This window comes from Microtus pennsylvanicus, chromosome 2 (genome assembly GCF_037038515.1).
Source record: "Microtus pennsylvanicus isolate mMicPen1 chromosome 2, mMicPen1.hap1, whole genome shotgun sequence".
NCBI lineage: Eukaryota > Metazoa > Chordata > Mammalia > Rodentia > Cricetidae > Microtus > Microtus pennsylvanicus.
Window position 1 is genome coordinate 13846178 of NC_134580.1, and position 20837 is coordinate 13867014.

The following is a 20837-nucleotide window of genomic DNA, read 5'->3' on the forward strand; positions in this document are numbered from 1 at the left end:
CCTTGGCCCCATTCCTGGAGGAGAGCCGGGACCTGCTTGCCAATGCTGCCTGGAGTTGGGGTTCTGGGACTGAGCTGTCTTCCAGAAGAATATAGACACCGGTGTGGGGATGGGGCTGCATTGGGCCTCACCTGAGTTCTGGATGCAGGATCTGCTGAGAGGCCTTGAGTGAGTCCTTTAGCCTCTCCCCCTGTTTAGGAGATGGGGATGATGTTTCCTCTTCTGTGGGATTCTTGAAGATGCTGTGATCCCGGGGACTGGTCCTTACTCAGAGTGATCTGAAATTTAATAGGGCTTGATTTGGTGATGGCCCCTCTCCAGAGCCCTGCCCAGAGATGTGCCCAGAGCAAGACTCAGTCAGTTTGATTGGGCAACCTGAATGCAGGAAACCAGATCCACCATGGCTTCTGGAACATTTTATTCTGCTCGAGTTTAAGGCTTGGTTATTTTTGCTGGTTACTTCTGCACACCTTAATCTCTTTAGATATCAATGAATGCATCACAGGCAGCCATAACTGCCGACTGGGAGAATCCTGCATCAATACAGTGGGCTCTTTCCGCTGCCAGCGGGACAGCAGCTGTGGGACTGGCTATGAGCTCACAGAGGATAATAACTGCAAAGGTACAGCTTCCATCCAAGTCTAAAAACCTCCCCTTCCCCAGTTGTGGGTGTGGCATAGTGGGAAGGGCCCAATGGGCTCTGTGGTGCTGCCCCCATGTGGCTGCCTCGGCTACTGCAAGAAGGAGGTGGTCAACCTCCTTGCAAGTACGCAAGGGTGGCACAGGGCAAATGAAGGAAGAGCTGGGTCTGTGATGGGCAGGTTTACCTTAATATGGTGCTGCCGAGTTAATGATGCCAGCACATTTGACTGAGAAAGCTCGGAGCCTGATCCTTGGCAAACAAGTCCAGGGTCCTTACTTAACGTTTTCCATACAAACAAAACCAAGCCAGCACCGGACCAGGCTCCAATGAAGACTCTAGCACAGGTCTTGTGTAAAAATGTCAATCATTGAATTATGTGGGGTGACCCAAGAACCAGACGCCTTCTCCTGGCAGCCAAGCTGTTGAGCAATCCTGCTGCCCCACCCTGCATTGCTCTCTGGCTGAGCCTCTGGATTGCAGAGCCCGGGAGCCGAGCCAGCTGAGTAGATTACACTTGAACCTTTGACAGCCATGAACTTCAAGGCAGGGCAATCCATCTTTGTCCTCTCTCGATGCAACTATTGTTAATATTTGGAATATTGTGAAGAAGATCTTAGGATGAAAAGAATTACGGAGTCTGTGTTTATTGTCGCTGAGATAATTGCCGTATGATCTAATCTAAACATACACTTCTAAATGAGGGCTAGTACCTGCCAGGAGAATGCCTGGCTAATTTGTTAAATAACAAAAAGCTTGCCTCATAAGTCAGGGTGGGGGAGTGTTTTTTTTTAAGTCTTTAGCAATTTTTTTTGCACAGTTTGGCTCTCTGCAGGGCTTTTGGTGACACCCTCACTGTTGAAATGTTTTGGGGTTATACTCTGAGGAATCTGAGCATTTTTAAAAGTACTTTCTTGTGATGTTAAAGTATTGTGAGACGCTTCTGGCAGGACCCTTGCTAACAATCTCCTTTTTTTATGATGCACCAGATATTGACGAGTGTGAGAGTGGTATTCATAACTGCCCCCCCGATTTTATCTGTCAGAATACTCTGGGATCCTTCCGTTGCAGACCCAAGCTGCAGTGCAAGAGCGGCTTTATACAGGATGCTCTAGGCAACTGCATTGGTAAGACATGCTGCCACGAGTGGGGATGGTCCACCGAGCAGGAGACAGTCAGCATAGACCAGGGCCTGGAACAGATAGCGAATGCCATTGGCATTTGTGAGCCACGTCTGGGTCACAGTGACTCAGCTGGGCAGTTACAGTTCAAAAGCCTCAGAGCACATACCCAGGTACTGGTGGGGTATACCAATAAAACTTTATGTCTAAATCTACTGGCAGGCCGGGTTTGATCTAATGTCTGGTATAAGGGTCTAATCCCCATAGTTTGAATGGCATGTCGGTTTTAGAGTCAGAAACCCTTAGGTTTTAGCTTAGTGTCCTAAGATTTGCTTCCTCCACCAGAGCCTCAAGTGTTTCCCCTGTAAGAGGGAATAACTGTGGGGGGCTAGGCTAGAAGCTTGGACTAAGGTGGGTGCTTACAATGGGAGGGTACGTGGGAAGCAGCATTTGGTATATGGTTGTTTTCTGCCGCAGCCGCTTAGGCCTTCGGAAACTCACAGAAAATGGTTGAATTCATAGAGCCAGAGTAGAGACTCCAGTGGCCCAGGGATGGGGAGCTTGTGTTCAGTGGAGACAGTTTCAGCCTGGAAGGTGAAGAGGCTCAGAGATGGCTAGGTTGATAGCAGAGTAGACCAATATGTAAAGGAGAGGAGATTATGTGGACAGTAAAGAGGTCAAAGAGAGGCTGCTCGGGTGGGAGGGGCACCCACCGCTCTCTCTCATTTGTTTTGGTGCTGCTATGGAGTGCCTGCCTGTTAGCATTCAGCCCAGATCTGCTTGGTAGGCAGGAGCTTCTAAACATTTCCTTCAAGGTCAGAGAGTTCCTTCCTCCAAACTGCAGGAGTTGCTGGTTGCAACCCAACCTCCTTTCTCCGCTCTTAGGGGAAAAGACTAGATACTGGTATACAAGTTCCTTTCTTGTTTTTCTCTTGACTCTTAGATAACCTTGCCCTGGTCTTGTCTTTGAAACGGGATTGAAAGTTCATTTCTTTCCCTGTCCCTGTCTTTCCACCCCAAGGTAGAACCTTTCAGGATGGGAGCTTACCCGAGCCCCACCCACATACCCTGGGTCTTAGTTGGTGTAGAATGTCTGAGCTGTGGGGACCTTGGCTGGGCTGTGAGTTGGCCCCTTGCCAGCCTCCTGAAATCAGCCTGTCATCACTCTGCACACGTGCAGTAAGCAGGGTGGCTGTGACCCCCTGGGGCAGGGAGAAAAGAGGATCCTGCCAAGACTGGCAGCCTGCTGGGGCGGGGAGGGGGCTCTGGAGAAGGCCACATCAGCTGAGGATGGAAACCCTGACTCATGGCAGAGTTGGCCTTGCTTTCCTCTCTGAGAAAAATCTTCGCAGGTCTCAGCCTGCCCCGGGTTTCCCTCCACAGAGTGCAGGGGCAGAGGTGCTCAGTGGGCCATCCCTCTGTGTAAACCCCCACCCTCCCACCCCACCCCGCCAACCCGATCAGATCGAAACCCTGGAGGGACCCAGAATGTTGGCCAGATCACATCCTGGTGACATAAACTCTTGCGTCACGTCTGTGTAGGTTCACAGTGACATCGAGAACCATGATGTTCAGTACAGAGTTGTCGTCACCCCAACTTGGCATGGGGGAGGTCCCCCTTTGTACTTACTGGTCACAGCCAAGTTAAGGGCTTACTCTTCTAGAAACTAACTCTTCTAGTGTAAAAACTACACATCCCTGGTTCCAAACGAGGGAAACCTAAGAGCAGAAACTAATGCCCTGCTTGCCGGGCCAGCCTCCCGGTCGGCGGGGCCGCTCTTCTGGACATTGCTCCCCCTGTTTGTTTTCTCATGGAAACAGCACTGGACCCTTGGACTACTTGGTTTTCCCCTCTCGACCACGTGTTTAGAAATCATTCTGTGTCAGCGTTTTTATTCATGTTTAAGATAATAACTTCATCAACAGAAATAGCTATCAGGAGACAGCGTATGGAAACAAGGGAAGAGTCCCTCACCGTGGTGCATGCCTGACATCCCAGAACATGCAGATTTTGAGGCAGGAGGAATGCGGGGAGTCGGAGGCTAGCCTGGACTCTGTAGGGATTAAAGTCCACCTTGGGCTACATGTTGGGACCCTGGTTCAGAAAAGGAAACGAATATAAAAAACCAAAAATATAGGCCATCTGGAGACAGCTGGGGGTCATCTCTTCTCTGTGTGTATTCAGAGCCCACAGTCCACATACTTCTCCCCGTGTTCTCTTGATTTCCCAAAGCAGCTCCCCCACCCCCCAATGGGAAACACTGACCCAGGCTCTGCCTTCCCAGAGCCCTATTCCACTCCCATCCCAGTGCAAGGAAAGTTGAACCCTGCTGGGTCAGGTTAGCACAGCAGACAAAAGGCTGGGCTGAGAAAGCAGAGGCCTTCCCAATTCAAAACGTAAAAAGCTTTAGATCTTTGAGGTTGACTCCTTCAGCACAGCGAAGAAGTCTTTTTGGCCCTTTCCCTTTTTCTTCACTCTCTACCTTATGTTCCCTTTTTTCCCCTTCATTCCCTGGTGAAGTGGGAGGGGGATGGGGGAGGACAGTGCTTTCTGCATGCTAGTCCACAGGTGTCAGTTTCTTCAAAGATCCCGGGGCCATCGAGGGTCCCAGCTGGTCTTAGAAGTGCTTTGTCAGACCAGGTGAGCTGGGGATGACAGACAACTCGTGTTCCTGTGCTGGCACCACAGGAATCCCACGAGGGATAGCACACAGCATGTCCCCAAACCCTCATCTGGCCTTCCTATCTATTCATATCTCTGCTGATCCACTTTTTTTTTATTTCATTCATCCATTGTCGTTCTTTCGTGGAGCTCAGGTCAGGGGACTGTCTTCTCTGACAGTTTGGGAAGCCACACCAGAGGGAGCACTCGGGGCTGAGGGCTTCACTCCTGGCCACTGCATTCACCACTGACAATAGGCAGGAGCTGCCAAGCTTTGTGTAAAGGACTAGATAATGGATATCAGCCTTCCAGCCATCTGGTTTCTGTGGTGGTGATGCACAAGCAGCTGTAGACCACATGGAAGGCAGCAGGCCTGGCTGACTGCCAATAAAGCTTTATTTACAACAACAAGCAGTGGGCCAGATTTGGCTAGGGGGAATAAGGAGACTGGAAGTGACTGTGAAGATGGATGCCAGGACTTCCGACTTGGGCAGTGTTGCTCTCTCTGCCCCTTGTGAGCCTGAGGAGTTACTTGCTCTCTCCAGGTTTGGGGTTCCCAGTGTAACATACAGGCAGTAATGCCGGCTCTGCCACTGCAGGCTGGTGATTGCAGTCCAGGGTGCTAAAAGATGTGAGTGTCCCTGTAAACTCTGCAGTGCTGCTTTGTCTGTGTGGAGGCCCATTCCAGGAATGAGAGGGAGCCTGAGGAGGGTAGGGCTTGGTCGTCATGGAGCAGACCCACTTTCTGACTTCAGCTGTGAATCTTGAGCCATTGCTCCTTCTTGCTGTCCCTGACCCCAGTGTGCTTTGGGGATGTGAACTCAGGAGATCCCGACTTTCTGAGTTCTAGATCCTTCTAGACATGCTTTAAGAGGAGGTTTGGTTTTGTGTGGACTTGATCATAAAGAGCTAACAGATGTGTATCCTAGTGTTTGTTCCTTGAGTAATTACTGGTACACGTTTGTGTGTGTCTCTCTGTGGTGAATGGCCAATGGTCCCCATACTGTAGCTATGGAAGGAGACCCCATGTGGGGAGTTTTGAGTGGCCTGAGTCAACCCAGATGGGGGACGCAGGAAGGAGTCTTCCGTGGAGAAAGTGATCAGAGGCACGGCTACTGCCCTGACTGGAGGTGGGCCCTGAGTGGCTGGTCTAGGACTTGTAGATATATCACTAAGGTTTCCAAGGACCGGACAGGGACCACCCACCAGAGGAGCCTGGGGCCTCACTGTGGTCTGGAACTGGTACAGAGGGGTGTGTACCTCTGTCTCCTAGGCATCGAGCTCAGGGGGGCCCTAGCTGCCTGTGTAGGTCAGGTGCATGCAGGAAAGGCAGGCCAGCAGGGGCCACAAAGGATGTAGAAATTATGGTTGGAAGCAGGGGGGAGGGCAGGGAGGGACCTGAGGTTGCTTGTCCTTTGGCCTTTACCTTTGTGTAGGGCAAAGGGATCAGGGACTATAGTTTGTGGCATTGGTAAGAGAAGGAAAGGCTCTTTTGGAGGTTCAGTGGCTGTGTTCGTGGATAGCTTCTGTTTAACCTTGCTGTACCTTGTCTCTTCTCTCTGTAGATATCAATGAGTGTTTAAGTATCAGTGCCCCATGCCCTGTGGGGCAGACATGCATCAATACAGAGGGCTCATACACATGTCAGAAGAATGTGCCCAACTGTGGCCGTGGCTATCATCTCAACGAAGAGGGAACCCGCTGTGTTGGTTGGTATCAAACGCATGCACACATATGCATGCACATGCGCACACTTTCCTGTCTGTTTCCAGCACAGTCTTTCCCTTCTCTAGAAGAGAGAGTTGGTCTCCAAAGTGAAGACATTCTGTCTGTCCATCCATCCCATTGCCCCTCCCCAGGGTTAGACCTTTGCTGTCTTGCCCAAACTATTACATAGTGCATACCGACATTTCCAGTCTTGTCTTCAGTCTGCCCAGTGCTCTGAGGCTCCCTGATCACAGCCTCTTGGTGGCTAAGAATGGACATTCACCACTCAGTTCTCCTAAACCCGTCATAGCAAACCTGGATGGCACAAATCTTGCTACTCCCCTGTTGACCAAGGTTTTCTGTCCCACCTGGTCCTGTAGCCGTTAAGTCCCAAAGAATCACACAGAAGTCTACATTAGTTATAAACTGATTGGCCCATTAGCTCAGGCTTCTTATTAACTCTTTCTTAATCTTATATTAGCCCATTATTCTTGTCTGTGTTAGCCACGTGGCTTGGTACCTTTTTTGGCAAGGTAGTGATATCTTGCTTCTTCTGTGGCTGGGTTACTACTGCAGACTGCACTTCCCTCTTCCCAGAATTCTCGTTGCCCCACCTCTCCTTCCTGCCTGGTTGCCCCGCCTCTACTTCCTGCTTGGCCACTGGCCAATCAGGGTTTTATTAAAACATGATTGACAGGATACAAAGCATTGTCCCACAGCACTCCCCTGGAGAACACAAGAGTACTGGATGGCGTCTTATTTATTCCCACTTCCTGCCTGCTGGCTCATCTCTGCCAGGAAAGGGATCTTCCTCCCCACAACCCTTAGCCATCTCAGGACCTCCCTCACAGCTCTGGGCACTTCCTGTCTCACTGGAGATTAGGCCTGTCCCATCGTAGGTGCTCTGTGAAGAATAGGGTGCTGCTGTCAGTGTGAAAGGCTCTCAGTGTGTCTTGCTTTCTCCTCCACTAGATGTGGACGAGTGCTCACCGCCAGCGGAGCCCTGTGGGAAGGGCCACAACTGTTTGAACTCCCCGGGCAGTTTCCGCTGTGAGTGCAACGCTGGATACTATTTTGATGGCATCAGCAGGACCTGTGTGGGTATGTGAATGTCTTTCAGGCTCTAGGGCTCCTGGCCAGGTGACTCCACACAGGGTTCAGTCTGTGGCACCTACAGTGACCATGTCCATCCCATCCTCATCTCAGGAGGTCCCAAGTGTAGGCAGTCACAGGGTGAAGGCCCACAGTTAGGAGCCACTGTCTAACTGCAGCTCTGCCACCACCCTGGCCTCGGGCCATCATCAGGATACGAGCTGTGTCAGCCTGCTTCCTTATGGAACAGGAGTTCTGTCTGACCCCAGCCTCCAAGGGTTTATAAGTCTGCAGCCAGCAAGATGACAGTGATTTCCCAGATTTGCTACAGACCTATAGGGCTCCAGGGCTTGGGATGCACAGCTCCCTAAGACAGTTAGAACGAAAGGTGACCGGGAGTGGAGTCAAACCCTATCCAGCTACTGCTTGCTGTTACCAAACCAGGATACTCAATGGAGGCCGACAGCTGCCTTGTCTCCCCCCTGCAGCAAACCCCAGCAAACTCTCCAGTGGGTAGAGGGCTGGCAGAAGGACATCTGTCCAGATGTGCCACATTTGTCAGAGCACACAGAGACACAGCCAAGGGAGGCCTCAGCCCTTCCATCTGAGACCTGAAGGAGGGAGTCAGGGGCCGAGGACCATGAACCGCTGCCATCAGCAGAAGGGTGGGACATGGGCCTGCTCCAGTGGACGCGCTCTGAGCTGACTGCCCCTCTGTTTCAGACATCAATGAATGCCAGCGCTATCCTGGGCGCCTGTGTGGCCACAAGTGCGAGAACACGCCAGGCTCTTACCATTGTAGCTGCTCTGCGGGCTTCCGGCTGTCTGTGGATGGCCGGTCTTGTGAAGGTGAGGATTGGTCAACGGGTGACCAGCAGCCTTAGCCACGCCCCTCCTCTACTCCCAGATTCCTTTGGAGTTTAGTAGGCAGGCGTTTGAAGGATGCTAGAATCCCCACTCTAAGCACATGACTCCAAGCCAGTCGCAGCCATGCTGAAACTTGGCGAGTCTCCCTGGCAGGGCTTGGCCAGTGGTTTGGGTTCATGAGTCTGGCCGTGCACAGATAACAGAGTGTCTTGTAGTATCATGTGTGGTTATTGTTCCTGGATGTGTTTAGGCATCTGAGCCTCGTTCTTTGGTAAGACTGAGGACACGGTGCTCAGGCCTGGCTAGCCTTGTCTGTACTATGTGTTATTAAGCATGTGCACCATGGTGTAGCAAGATGTGGTTCCTATGTCAGGGAGTATGTTTATGATGTGATGGAAAACCGCACTGGACATAGATTGAGCAGATGACCTGGTCAGGTATGTTGGGGCCACAGATATGAAACACTGAGCGAGAGGCTAATGGCCTATCCCATCTACTCTCTCAAAAACATAGTAAATGAATGTAAGAAGGAATCTCTAAGCCAGAGGTCAGCAAGCTTTTTTCTCTTCCAGTTGTGTGGTGACTATTTTACACCTTTCTGCCTAGTCTGTAGACAGTACTCCACCTTGCTGTGGGAACACAAAAGTAGCCATAGGTTCTGGTCAAGGGTGTTCATAGTTATGTGCCAATAAAACTTTATTTACAAAAATAAATGGTGGGCCAAACCTGGCCTGGAGCTTGTTCTAGGATAGTTGGGTTGCAAGTAGCCCCAAAGTTCTCAGATTTAGGAGTACCAGGGCTACTGTCCCACAGGCTATGTCACCTCTGTCACCAAGTGGGGAGGGCAGGAAAGACTTTCACTGAGAGCTAGAAGGGACTATAGTCATGATGGGACTCTGGGTATGCTATCATGCTGAGCCTAGGCCCTGTTGGGGGGTAGGATTGAAGGGAGCCAAGCCTGGAGGCTGTCATTCATCCTGCCAAGATATGGTGTGGCGCACACAGTCGGTAGCAGGGATGGAGAAATTCCAGACTTCTCAGCTACAGTGGGCTGGAGTAGAGGCCCCTCAGTCTTCAACTTCAGACTTCACCACCCTGTTTCAACTCTGCTCACTGTTCTCTGTGTCCTCCGTCTGCAGGGGTGTCAGGGACTTGAGGTGTGGGTCTGAGCTGTGACTTATGGGAACCTCTCTTTTCTAGATGTGAATGAATGCCTTACCAGCCCCTGCAGCCAGGAGTGTGCTAATGTCTATGGCTCCTACCAGTGTTACTGTCGCCGAGGCTACCAGCTCAGTGATTTGGACGGGGTCACCTGTGAAGGTGAGGGCACCTTGTGTACTGTGGGGAGCACCCTGCTCCTGCCATGGTGGAGAGCCTGCCAGGATTCTTCTACCCAGTGAGAGTCCTGTTTGCTCCCTTGGAGGCAGGGCTGGATCCTTGCTTTTCCTCTGATAGACCTTTTACTTGTTTTGAGAGTGAGGTTAGGAAGCAAGCAAACCAGTCTGTGGGTTGCCCTTAAATATACATGCCGAGGTGGTAACCGCTCGGTATGCTGGCACCCCAAGTGACAGGGCACAGGACTTGGCAGCAGTAAGGTGAGGAGTGACCTGAGGGCCACCTGACCCCTGAGACGCAGCTCTGCTCTGGCCTTCTGAGCTCCACCCTCACCAGGCCTGGCCATCATCTTCTCTGTCAAATGCAATACTCCCTCCTAGACTGTTGGGACAGCCCAACCAGATGATAGTTCACAATCACCTGGAAACTTCAGTGTTATAACAAGCTGAGAACTCCCAGGTCCAGATCCAAAGTCCTCTCCTCTCCTCTCCTCTCCTCTCCTCTCCTCTCCTCTCCTCTCCTCTCCTCTCCTCTCCTCTCCTCTCCTCTCTTCTCCTCTCCTCCCCTCTTCTCTCCTGTCCTCCCCTCTCCCTCTTCTCCTCTCCTCTCCTCTTCTCTCCTCTTCTCCTCTCCTCTCCTCTTCCCTCCTCTGCCCTCCCCTTCCCTCCCCTCTTCTCCTCTTCCCTTCTCTGCCCTCTCAGCATGGGATCCAACCTAGGGCCTTGCTCAGCAGATGCTATTTCACCCATCTATGTCTCCAGACCTTAAATCGCAAGCTTCGGAGTCCCAGTATGACTCCACAGTGGAAAATTCCGTACCATGAGTCACAGTCCAAGCTCAGGTGCACTGAAAATACCGTATAGGAATGGATTTGGGGTTTAGACTTAACTCCCATCTCCAAGGTATATTTATAGAAGTGGTAATATTCCAGAATATCTGAGATACTTCTGGTCCCAAGCATTTCAGATGGGAGATAATCAACCTGTGCTTTCATGTGATGTGTGGTAAATTTTGTATATTTGATTGGACGGTTGGGTCAGGTGCCTTTTTTTTTTTTATTAAGCAAATCATCCTCTATTCTTCTCTCTATACGTCACACTGTAATAGCCTTAGACTATATATCCCTAGACTAGTCGACCCTCTCCCTGGGCTTCAATTTCCCCTTCTGTGATGACGGTCTCTATGGCCACCGTCAGCCCCAGGGTGAGGCCTCTTCCTGGCTTGTCCTATGCTGTTGCCCTCCCAGCCCAGCCTGGCCACGCTGAGCTGCCCCGTGGCCGAGCTGCCCCGTGGCCGAGCTGCTGCTGCGGCCGTGGAGCACAGCTGGATCCTGAGGGAGCACTCTGACTGTGCTGTTGCAGATATTGACGAGTGTGCCCTGCCCACCGGGGGCCACATCTGCTCCTACCGCTGCATCAACGTCCCCGGAAGCTTCCAGTGCAGCTGCCCCTCCTCTGGCTACAGGCTAGCCCCCAATGGTCGCAACTGCCAAGGTGAGTGAGGCGGACTGCCTGCCTTGGGGTCATCCATGCTTCTGACCAGTTTCACAGTGTCGGAGGAGAGAGATGTGCTTCCTAGATGCAGAATGGTTTCAGGGAGTAGGGAGAGGTGCCCCGGCTTCCCACACACAAGACCAAGGCTGTCCTCAGGGCTGTCTGGGCTCTGTGAAGGTCCTGTCAGGTAAGAACACCCAAACTCTCTCACTCTGTCCTTCTTGGCACTTGGCAGAGTGACACAGGGACCCTGTCCTCAGTCTAGTCTAATTGTGTATTCTCCCACGAAGTCATTGGACAGACAGGCAGTGAGCCAGGTCCTAGGTTACAGAAGTGAGCAGGTGCCGGGTGCCTCTGCTCCTGCAAAGGGCTGGCTGTGGTCTGGTATGAGAAGCCAGAGATCTCTGTATCTGGGGACACTAGCGATTGTGCGTGTCTAGGGGGCTAGGGTCAGCTTCGGCTTGGGCTCGGTGGTGAGAGCTGGTAGAGTCTCTCCGTATTCGTCCTCCCTTTCTAAGAACTTGCTGGGTTCCCCGTCATTCCCTGTTCACCCATTTGGTTACTGACAATGGTGAGGACAAGCTTGTGGGCAAATGATCGAGTGTGTGCCCTCTGGCTCACACCAGGAGCGGCCCGAGGAGCATATCACAGGCAAAACTGGCCGGCCCCTTCTTCACAAGTCCCCCAGGAGCTGGCAGTTCAGAGACTCTAGAGAGTCCCAGGTCCTGAACGTGAAGATGGGCACTTGTGACCCCTGCACTGTAGGTGCAGAGAGAGATGCTTCCTTAGAGCTGGCTGACCAGCCAACCTGACCAAGTGCTGGGTACCAGGTTGCGGGGGGTGGAGAATGGCAGAGGAAGATTCCTGATGCTCTACACATTTGTGCATGGGCACTCACACACACACGTTTGTGTACATAACCCCCTAACATACGTGCACACACACGCATGAATACCACCACCAAAGAAGGTGGCCATCCAGAGGCAGGGCCTGTGACGTTCTCTGGAAGGGACCCACTCAACTTCTCTGAGGTCGGACAGGACTGTTTTTACCCCCATAGTCCTGCTTTTTGCTCTCCTGGCCCAGGTCCCTCACCACAGCCTGGAGTCCTGCCCAGAAGCAGCAAAAACACATTCCTGGGCTGGCGAGATGGCTCATTGAATAAGACTCTTGTTGCCAAGCCTGATGACTCCGAGTTCAATCCCTGGGCCCCACACAGTAGAAAGAGCAAACAGATTCTTGCAAGTTGTTCTCCGACCTCCACACACATGCTGTGGCACATGCCCACCCTGACCCTCCAAATAAAAAGGATTTTTTTTTTTCTTCCCACAAACCCACATTCCTGAGCTGTGGTCTCTGAGATTGGCAAGGGTTGCTCTTGCCAGTGACAGTCAGACATGTGACTCCTCGTAACAGCTGCCTCCTAGGTTTGGTGATAACCCTGAACCCCATCCTCTTGGAATGTCGTGTAAGGGGCTCCCCAACCTCTAGAGGTTATAGGCCCTGTAACAGGATCTCCACGCCTGGTCCCCTTGTCTAACCACTTTTGTTACTGCCCTGAGACCCAAGGGAAGATGCATGGCTCTCTTTTAGGGCCTGTTTCCTCACCTGTGTTGTGGAACCATAGGCTCAGATTCTTCCTGACTGTTAAGATGTAGCTAGTCACACATGAGGTCAGGGTAGCCTTCCTTGAGAGCCATGGGAAGATGATATGTAGTTGGAACACCAGATTCTGGTGCCCACTTGCGTGGGTTCAAAGCTTGGCTGTGAACAGAACGTGTGACTGTGGCCAGGTTCCTTACTCTCTGTGAACCTTTTCTAAGATGAGGACTGTAACAACACTCACATTGTCATCTCTGCTGGTGTTCCAACACCCTTCACATGGTATCTACTCTTGCTGCACACGCCCACTGAAACACTTGTGAATAAGCTAGTACGTTTGTTATTCTCCGTGTTTCATAAGGAGGGTCTTACACTGCATGCTGCTCCCATGGAGGGCCAGGATGTTAATACACAGTTTGCGTGGGTAGGCATGGCTTTCATGGCTTTAGCCTATACCTCACTGTCTCTGGGTCTCCACAGACATTGACGAGTGTGTGACTGGTATCCACAACTGCTCCATCAATGAGACTTGCTTCAACATCCAAGGCAGCTTCCGATGTCTATCCTTTGAATGCCCCGAGAACTATCGCCGCTCTGCAGACACGTAAGTCTCTGGGACCCACTGTCGTCTGTCTGTATTGGGCTTCCTAAAGGCCTAGCTCTGGGCATGGGCAGGTGGTCCATAAGCTGTGACCATAGTGTTCTCCTATTCGGCCTTAAGAACCTACTGATGCTTGGTTCCGAGGTGCTTGAGGGCCAGTGAGACTACCCTTGGGAGGCCATGGGGATAGCTGCAGCTGAGTCATGGACTGTGGGCATGCTACCATTGAGATAGACCTTGGTCACTTCATCTGTAACATGCATATGTGAGAATACGCTGACTTGGAGGAGCAGGTGACAGTGTCACTCTCTTGGTCAAAATCCAGGGTTCAAGGTGACTTTTTAAGGCATCTGCATTCCGTCTAACAGAGTGATGTGTGGGAATAGCATGGGGTATCCTGTGTCCCATACTTGAAACTGACTATGTGTCCTGTAATCTCCGGTCACCGTGGTGTCTTCTCTGGTGTCCAGGAACTCCTTCCTTAGGGAGTTCGGGGACTCCCAGGCCATGGTTCCCACTGCAACCACCGTCATCTCAGTTCTATCCAGAGAACTTTATTTACCTGCTGTGGGGAAAACTCCACTCTGGGAGCTCATTCCAGGAGTGTGGACCGATGGCCTCACCACTAGCACTGAGATGCTCAAAGCGAGCATATGGCTGGACAGTCTGGGTTTTCCATTGTGATCTCTTGACCTTGTGCTTGTCTTTGGCTCTTGGCCAGCCACCCTTCCTGCTCAGTGGTCAGTGTTTCCTTTTGCTGATGCTTCGGTCTCCAATGTTCAACGTTGGAAGTGGGGGACAGTCCTTTCTGTTGTAGATTCTGTTCAGCTTCCAGTTTGCTCTACCCTGGAAACCCTGAGTTCTTTCTGACCTTAGGGCTGCTTGTCTACCACCCTGCCCGTGTCCCCTGACCTACTGTATTTCCCTAGCATGTTTTTAATCTTCTCACTGACTTACCACCTTTTGTGATGTGTTGATGCAAACCTACAGTCCCAGTACTAGGATCACCAGCTTGAGGACAGCCTGGGCTGCCTGTTGAGACCCTGTCTCAGCACTACCAAGTGCCTTGTTTTTTTCTGTGTCTGGGTCAGGGAAAAGCTACTCCAGAAGTGGATTTGCAAATGTGTCACATCCCTAGCAGGTCACGAGTTGTGCAATAGCCTGGCTGCAACGGCAGGACTGTCCTGAGTCACTGAGAAAGCTATGCACCCTTGGTTTGAGGCCGTTTTCTGTTTCCCACTACAAATGACTGGGTTTGAGGATTCCAGAAGCTAGGCTGTGATTGTAATGGTAACTTCTAACTCCTGTGCTGGGGGCAGGACATATGAGTCCATGGGGAGGCAGACTGACCTTGCTCACTGAAGTGATTGCTAAGATGAGCAAAATCCAGGTGATGGTGGGCTGAGTATTTACAGGCTCCTGGGTAGACGATGGGCTGTGGATGTCCCACCCATTGGGCGAACTTCTAGGAGCACACGCCAGATAGTGAACAGAGTACACAGGATGCTGAAAGAGTGGAGAGAGGCCGACCTGGCCAGGGGATGAGTAGATAGGTAGGATGTGTTGGCCAGACTTGAATTAAGGTCAGTGAAAGCTGAGTTAGGATGTGGGGGAGATTGGGGACCTGCACACACTGAAATGGGGGTATCCCTGGGACACCTGTGGTGCGTTTCCTTCTAGTGTGGGGTTGTTGCGCCAGGTCACAGCTGCCGCATCCCGCTGTTTCTGGGGCTTGAAGAGGAAACTGTTCTTCATAAAAACAGGCTGGATCTTGACACAGGGACAAGGGAGGTGATGCTCCAACCCTGGGAAGATGACTGTCCTCCTTTGACACTTGCTGTCCTTTGTCTTTGTGTCACCAAGTGCCGGAGAGTAGGGATGGAGGAGGTGGAGTCCTCTGTGCTGAGGATTTGGGGAGTCCTAAGTGAACTCCCTTAGGAATGTCCTCTTCCAAGCAGTCTCAAGCTTTATGGAGATGCTGAGATATTCTAGAAAGACCACAGTTTGGGAGTCACGCTGACTTGGGTTTCTTGGAGCTTCTGTCCTAAGCTGTTAGGTGGAATAGTGGGGTGGTCTGCAGGGTTCTCTGAGGGCATGACTGTGGGGCACAGCTCCCCTCTGCTTGTTTTGCATAGACCTCACCCTGGGTTCTGCCCAGCGGGCAGGAGCAGGCATCCCAGGATGCACTTATTCCTGCAGTACTGTTGGGTGAAAGGAAAGCTGGGTCTTTGATGGTTATGATGTGTAAATCTGGGAGGCCATGTGGGGATGCAAGGACTTGGTCTGCAATGTAGAAAGGCTGGGCTTCTGGTCCTGGCCTTTCTCAGTGCTGTGGCCTTTGGTCAACCTTGGGCCACCTAGGTAAAGTGGTACAAGCTTACCTGCTTGGTCAGGTGTTGATAATCAGAGGTAGCAAACCCGACTCAGTGCTGGCCCAGTCTGCCCGTTGAGCTCTTGTGTGGGTGAGGGTGGTAGCCATTGTTCTTCTCCTCAAGGCACAAGTCAGAGGACAAGATTCTTTTTGAGTGACATCAGTTTTGTTCTGCTGGTCAGTTGGTGACAAGGCTATGTCTAAGGTCACTTGACTCTTGAATGGAAAAGCCGGCAAAGGCATAGGAAGGGCATATGGTTATGACTTTCTGACTGACAGGTGTGCCGGAGTCTCTCTGGTTACAGCTTTCTTCTTTGATGGACCCCATTGAGGAGGCGTGGACCAGTTATGAGAGCAGTGTTGAGCGGAGGAAGTGGGGCCGGGTCCTGAGTCTCCAGTGGAAGGTTTTCACCCTGCTGCTCACCCTAGCTGGGGGTGGGGTGCTAATGAGAAAAGGCTCACTTCCTGGCACATGTTAGATGAGAAGCTTCTATTCTACAATCCTTGTTTCTCCTCATCAGAAACCCAGGCCTTTTAATTCCCTGACCTTTAGAAAGGAGACACTACGCTGCGTAAAATAGATGCCATAGCGTAACACTTGTAATCTCAGCATTGGTGAGGTAGAGGCAAGCAGATCAGGAGTTCAGGATCAGCTGTGGCTGCATGAGACACTGTCTCAAGCAGAGACAAGGTGAGCTGGGATGAGGAGATGGCTCAGCAGGTGACTCACTTGCTCTTCAAGTTGGAGTTCGGATCCCTAGCACCCATGCCAGGCAGGCATAGCAGCTCATCCGTGGAGATGGTGGGTTCCCATGGCAGGCTGAATAGTTAAATAGCCAAATTGTCCCACTCTGAGTTCAAGTGAGGCACCCTGCCTTGCTATATAAGGCAGAGATCAATCAGAAAAGACACGAGATGGCAACCTTAGGCATCCATATGCATGTGCACACAAATATGTCATGCGTGTATATACAAAGGAACCAGTGGGTGCCTCTCCTGCGGTTCATGCTCCACAGGGGCAGCTTGTTCTGGAACCATGATGGGTAAGATGTGGGGATCAATCTTCTTCATCTTCCAGTCCCCCCCTCGCCCCACCACCCCACTCACTCTCTCTCCTGGCCTCAGACCTTCTCTCACTTCATACAGATCCCTTTTCTCCCTGGCTACTCAGGAGCCCAACCCAGCAAGCTAGGGATCCACAAATGAGTCTCGTGGACATGCCCAGGTAGCTAAGGTCCTGACCGCAGAGTGCCTGTTACTTCTGTGTTCAAGGCCGTCTCTAGCATTCAGTAGGGCTGGATATATTGTTTTCCCCATCCATGGAGTCACCCTGGAGGATGGTTGTAAAATCAGTCACGAAGCTGGGTAGCTTTGGGTGCTGTGACTTAGGGAAGTGGCGTAAGGGAAAAGCTGTGGTCACAGAGGTCAAGAGGGACTTGGCCAGGTCCTAGGCCTCTCTCAGGAATGACAGATGGCTCGTGTGAAGGAAATGTCAACGTGATCACAGTGGTGGCCCAGCAACCTTCTTCTTGGCTTTTGTCTCTCATCTGTACTGGCTTCTGATTATTTTCACAACGCCTGAGGTATTACAATCAAAGATGTTGGACTGGAGAATCGGGACACATTGCACTGTAACGCATATGTCAGGAGGGAATGTGTCTGTGGATGCTAGGAGCCTGGTCCCTGTGCAGGGCAGGTCCCAGGTTCAGCTTCCCTTTACCCTGCTCTGTAATCGATTCAGTAATGATCAGTTACCAGGTTTCATTGCTGGCCCTAGTCCGACCAGCAGCTTGCCATACACGGTGGTTATGACTTCTAGGATGTTTTGATAAAATTTGGAGCAGGGAAAGAAAGTCAAGGACCAAGCCGACCTGTACAGTGACCATTTACAAAGTGCAGTAGGAGCTGAGCCCTGTGCTGGCACAGGGGATAAAGCCAAGGAACCACTACCCCACCTGGGGAGTGAGTGGCCTAAAAAGAGCCAGTCCATGCCCCCTCTTTCCAGGGAGGGCTTGGGTTCTCTTCTGATGGATGACAGTATCCAAATCCCTGAGATGTGATGGTTGTGGGAGCTGGACCAGGATGTCATGCAGGCCTCACATTTGCCGTGCTTATTTCGCAACTCAAGACCTAGTCTTTGGTCAGTAGAGGGCCCCACAGGGCAAGTGGGAAAGCTAATTCCATGAAGGAGACTGTAGCACCACCTACTGACCAGACCCATTCAGACAATTCCTGAAGCACTTGAACTTGCATAATTCCCCCACCTCCCCCACTTTTCTCCCTCCCTCCTTCCCTCCCCCCCCATGTTGTGTTATACATGTGTGTTCGTGTATGTAGCCTGAAGGGAGATAAGCTGACTTTGAAACTCAAATTTGCTGCTTACTGCCATTGATACCCCCAGAGGAACAGAGCTCATGGACCCCAGCAGCCTCCCTGACTCTCCCACCATAGATCTCCTGGTCATGTGGAGTACCCCCATTTACCTGATCCTTGACATCTCTAGGGGCAACATCCTTTCCTCAATGCCCATGCCTACCTCATTCCCTGCTACAGTGGCTCTGGGCTCTCCCTCCCAGAATCTGCTCTCTTCAGTGTGCACAGCCATCTCCTGTTACAGCACCGCGGATCTTACTTGTAGGACTGTTCCTTTCTTAGAGCCAGATTGGTAAATAATCAAGTAAATGAAAGGCTTCCTAACAGCCCTGATAAGCATCTGATAAGATGCAAACAGAAAGGCTGTGTACAAGAACTGTCAGATGTGGTATAAGCTAAGAAATGGAGGCCTAGGAAGAACAGGAGAGAAAATACCCCCAAGTGGAGAATCCAAACCCAGTCAAAATGGCAGAACTTCCTGAGAAGGGCTTGGCCAAGTCCTATGGGGTGTGACATCTTGTCTCTGCTTCTTTTTAAGGCTGTGTCATGCTGCCTTCAGAAGGTGCTGGGCCTGGTGTTCAGGACGTAGAACACAGCTCATTTCCTGCCAACATCCTGTCCCAGGAATATACTCTCTGTCTCCATCCTGTTGTAGGAAGTTAGGGTCTGTAATTAGAAGTGACTAAGAAAACGATCCTCTCCCTATCACAAGAGGTCAGTTCCTGTCACAGAGTCAGGACTGTCTCCATCCTACATCCTGTCACATTTTGTCTTTACCTCTCCTACAAGGACATTAGTGCATGTCTCCATTCTGTTCTAGGAAGGGGGAGTCTGTTGTCATCTCTACCATGCAAGGAATTAGGGCCTTTCTTTGTCTACACCACATAGAGGAAGTTAGAGCCTGTCACAGGAAGTGAGACCCTGCCTTCATCTCCACCACATAGGAAGTGAGAACCTGCCTTCATCTCCACCACATAGGAAGTAAGACCCTGCCTCCATCTCCACCACATAGGAAGTTAGAGCCTGTCACAGGAAGTGTGTGGCCTGTCTCCATCCTGCCACAGGAAGTGAGACCTTTTTCATGTCCACCACACAGGAAGTTAGAATCTGTCTCCATCCTCCACAGGAAGTGAGACCTTTTTCATCTCCACCACTCAGGAAGTTAGGACCTATCTCCATCCTCCACAGGAAGTTCAGTCTTGTCACAGGATATTAGCAGCTGTCACATCTCCATTCTGAGCCCCGCTCTGTCTCTGTGGATGAACTGGAGCAGGTGTCTAAAGCTGAATGACAAGGACTAGGGAGCTGATCTCACCCCTCACCATAGACTTGGCCTCTTCCCTCACTCCGTGGCTTTCTCTGAACCTGTTTCCTCATCTGGCAAATGGCGCTCAGGCCACCATCTTAAACACTGGTAGTGATGGCACTAGTGAATGTATGAGGATTAGCCCCACATCCAATAAATGCCAATGGCCATAATGCTCTCAGGGTAGTCTCTCAACCCACCCAGGAGTTCTTCATGCCCTTGGCCACTGTCTGGGTGAGGCCCTTGCCGAGTGCACCCAAGGTGGTTCTCTGCCTTGAGAAGGGGACACATCTCATGCTGGGTATGGCTTGACCTCAGCCACCAGTGCCCCCAGAGGGTGTTGGAAGAGGCTGGTACCCGAGTCTATGGCCTGGAGGTCTACAGCACCTCCCCCAGGTGAGTGAGGGTGCTCTTTGTGCTGGCTGTGTTGGCCAGAGGGGTAGCAGGAGGTCCCGCCCAGCGAGCCGCGCTTGCCCACACTCTGTTGTTTCTCTGCTTGCTGAGGTGGCGCTAACCCTCTTCCTGTCTCTCTGTCCACTTGTCTTTCAGCCGCTGTGAGCGCTTGCCTTGCCATGAGAACCAGGAGTGCCCCAGGCTGCCTCTGAGAATAACCTACTACCACCTCTCTTTCCCCACCAACATCCAAGTGCCCGCAGTGGTTTTCCGCATGGGCCCTTCCAGTGCTGTCCCTGGGGACAGCATGCAGCTGGCCATCACCGCCGGCAATGAGGAGGGCTTTTTCACCACTCGGAAGGTGAGCCACCACAGTGGGGTGGTGGCCCTCACCAAGCCCATCCCCGAGCCCAGGGACTTGCTCCTGACCGTCAAGATGGATCTCTATCGCCACGGCACAGTCAGCTCCTTTGTGGCCAAGCTTTATATCTTTGTGTCTGCAGAGCTCTGAGTGCTTGCTTGGGCTCTGGCCACCCCCTGCTGTCGCTTTCCTGCCCTTGGAGTTCTAATAAAGTCCCAGCGGCCGTCCCATAAAGCATGCCTCTCGTGCCTTGGTTTTATTGGGCGTGGACAGGGATCTCTGTGCTTTTTCTCTCCTGGGGTAAACTGAGCCTCTTCCAGAATTGGTTCCCTAACAGGTGACCGGGGAATACCTTTCAAAAGGTCTGGGTAGCCGAGAACCCCAGCAATAGAGCCCATAATTGTACTCCCAGACATCCCAGGCAAGGGAGGAATGAGGCTGAGCCAAGTACACCTCTGGACTGTCTCTCCCTGTGGTGTTACCCCAACAGGTAGCACTGATGGCTGAGAAAGGGCCCTCACCCCCAGAGATACCTTCATCTTTTAGATACAGAATGAGCCCCCAAGAAAGGAAAGGGCTTGGCTCTTAGGACTTGACCTGTGTGGCCAAGCTAGCCTGAGGAAGTAGGCCTTCAGGCCACTGAGTCTCTTTCTAGGATCACCAAGGCTGGGTGTATATTTAACCTTCTGGTCTGGGAAAACAGTAAACACAGTTGGTACATTTTGGATGAAGCTTCTGGGTAAATTATAAATGAACTCATTGGCTTTTCCTGAAGCCCAGTGCTGTGCCAAGAGGAGGCAAAGGCCAGCACTGTTGTGATGCTGGCTGGGAACCATAAAGTGTCTACCAGATGTTTTGTGTATATTTCTGTCTGTGTTGTCTTTGTGGATACTCAGAGAGGCTGTGCGATTTG

At 51.6% G+C, this 20837-nt stretch overlaps 1 protein-coding gene across 2 annotated transcripts in view; it reads left to right on the plus strand.

Annotated features, from left to right (window-relative positions):
* The window catches only part of Fbln1 (fibulin 1), a 72755-nt gene that overhangs the window by 21347 nt on the left and 30571 nt on the right, over positions 1-20837 (plus strand). Inside the window, exons 7-15 of one of the 2 annotated variants that reach the window (XM_075960242.1) lie at positions 485-622; positions 1630-1767; positions 5989-6132; positions 7103-7231; positions 7946-8071; positions 9290-9409; positions 10786-10917; positions 13000-13123; positions 19720-20158. In XM_075960242.1, the coding sequence (XP_075816357.1) occupies positions 485-622; positions 1630-1767; positions 5989-6132; positions 7103-7231; positions 7946-8071; positions 9290-9409; positions 10786-10917; positions 13000-13123; positions 19720-20074 (1406 nt within the window). In that variant the 3' untranslated portion in view covers positions 20075-20158. Of the gene's footprint in view, positions 1-484; positions 623-1629; positions 1768-5988; positions 6133-7102; positions 7232-7945; positions 8072-9289; positions 9410-10785; positions 10918-12999; positions 13124-19719; positions 20159-20837 lie in introns of those variants that run through there. The other variant, XM_075960241.1, reaches the window with a different exon arrangement.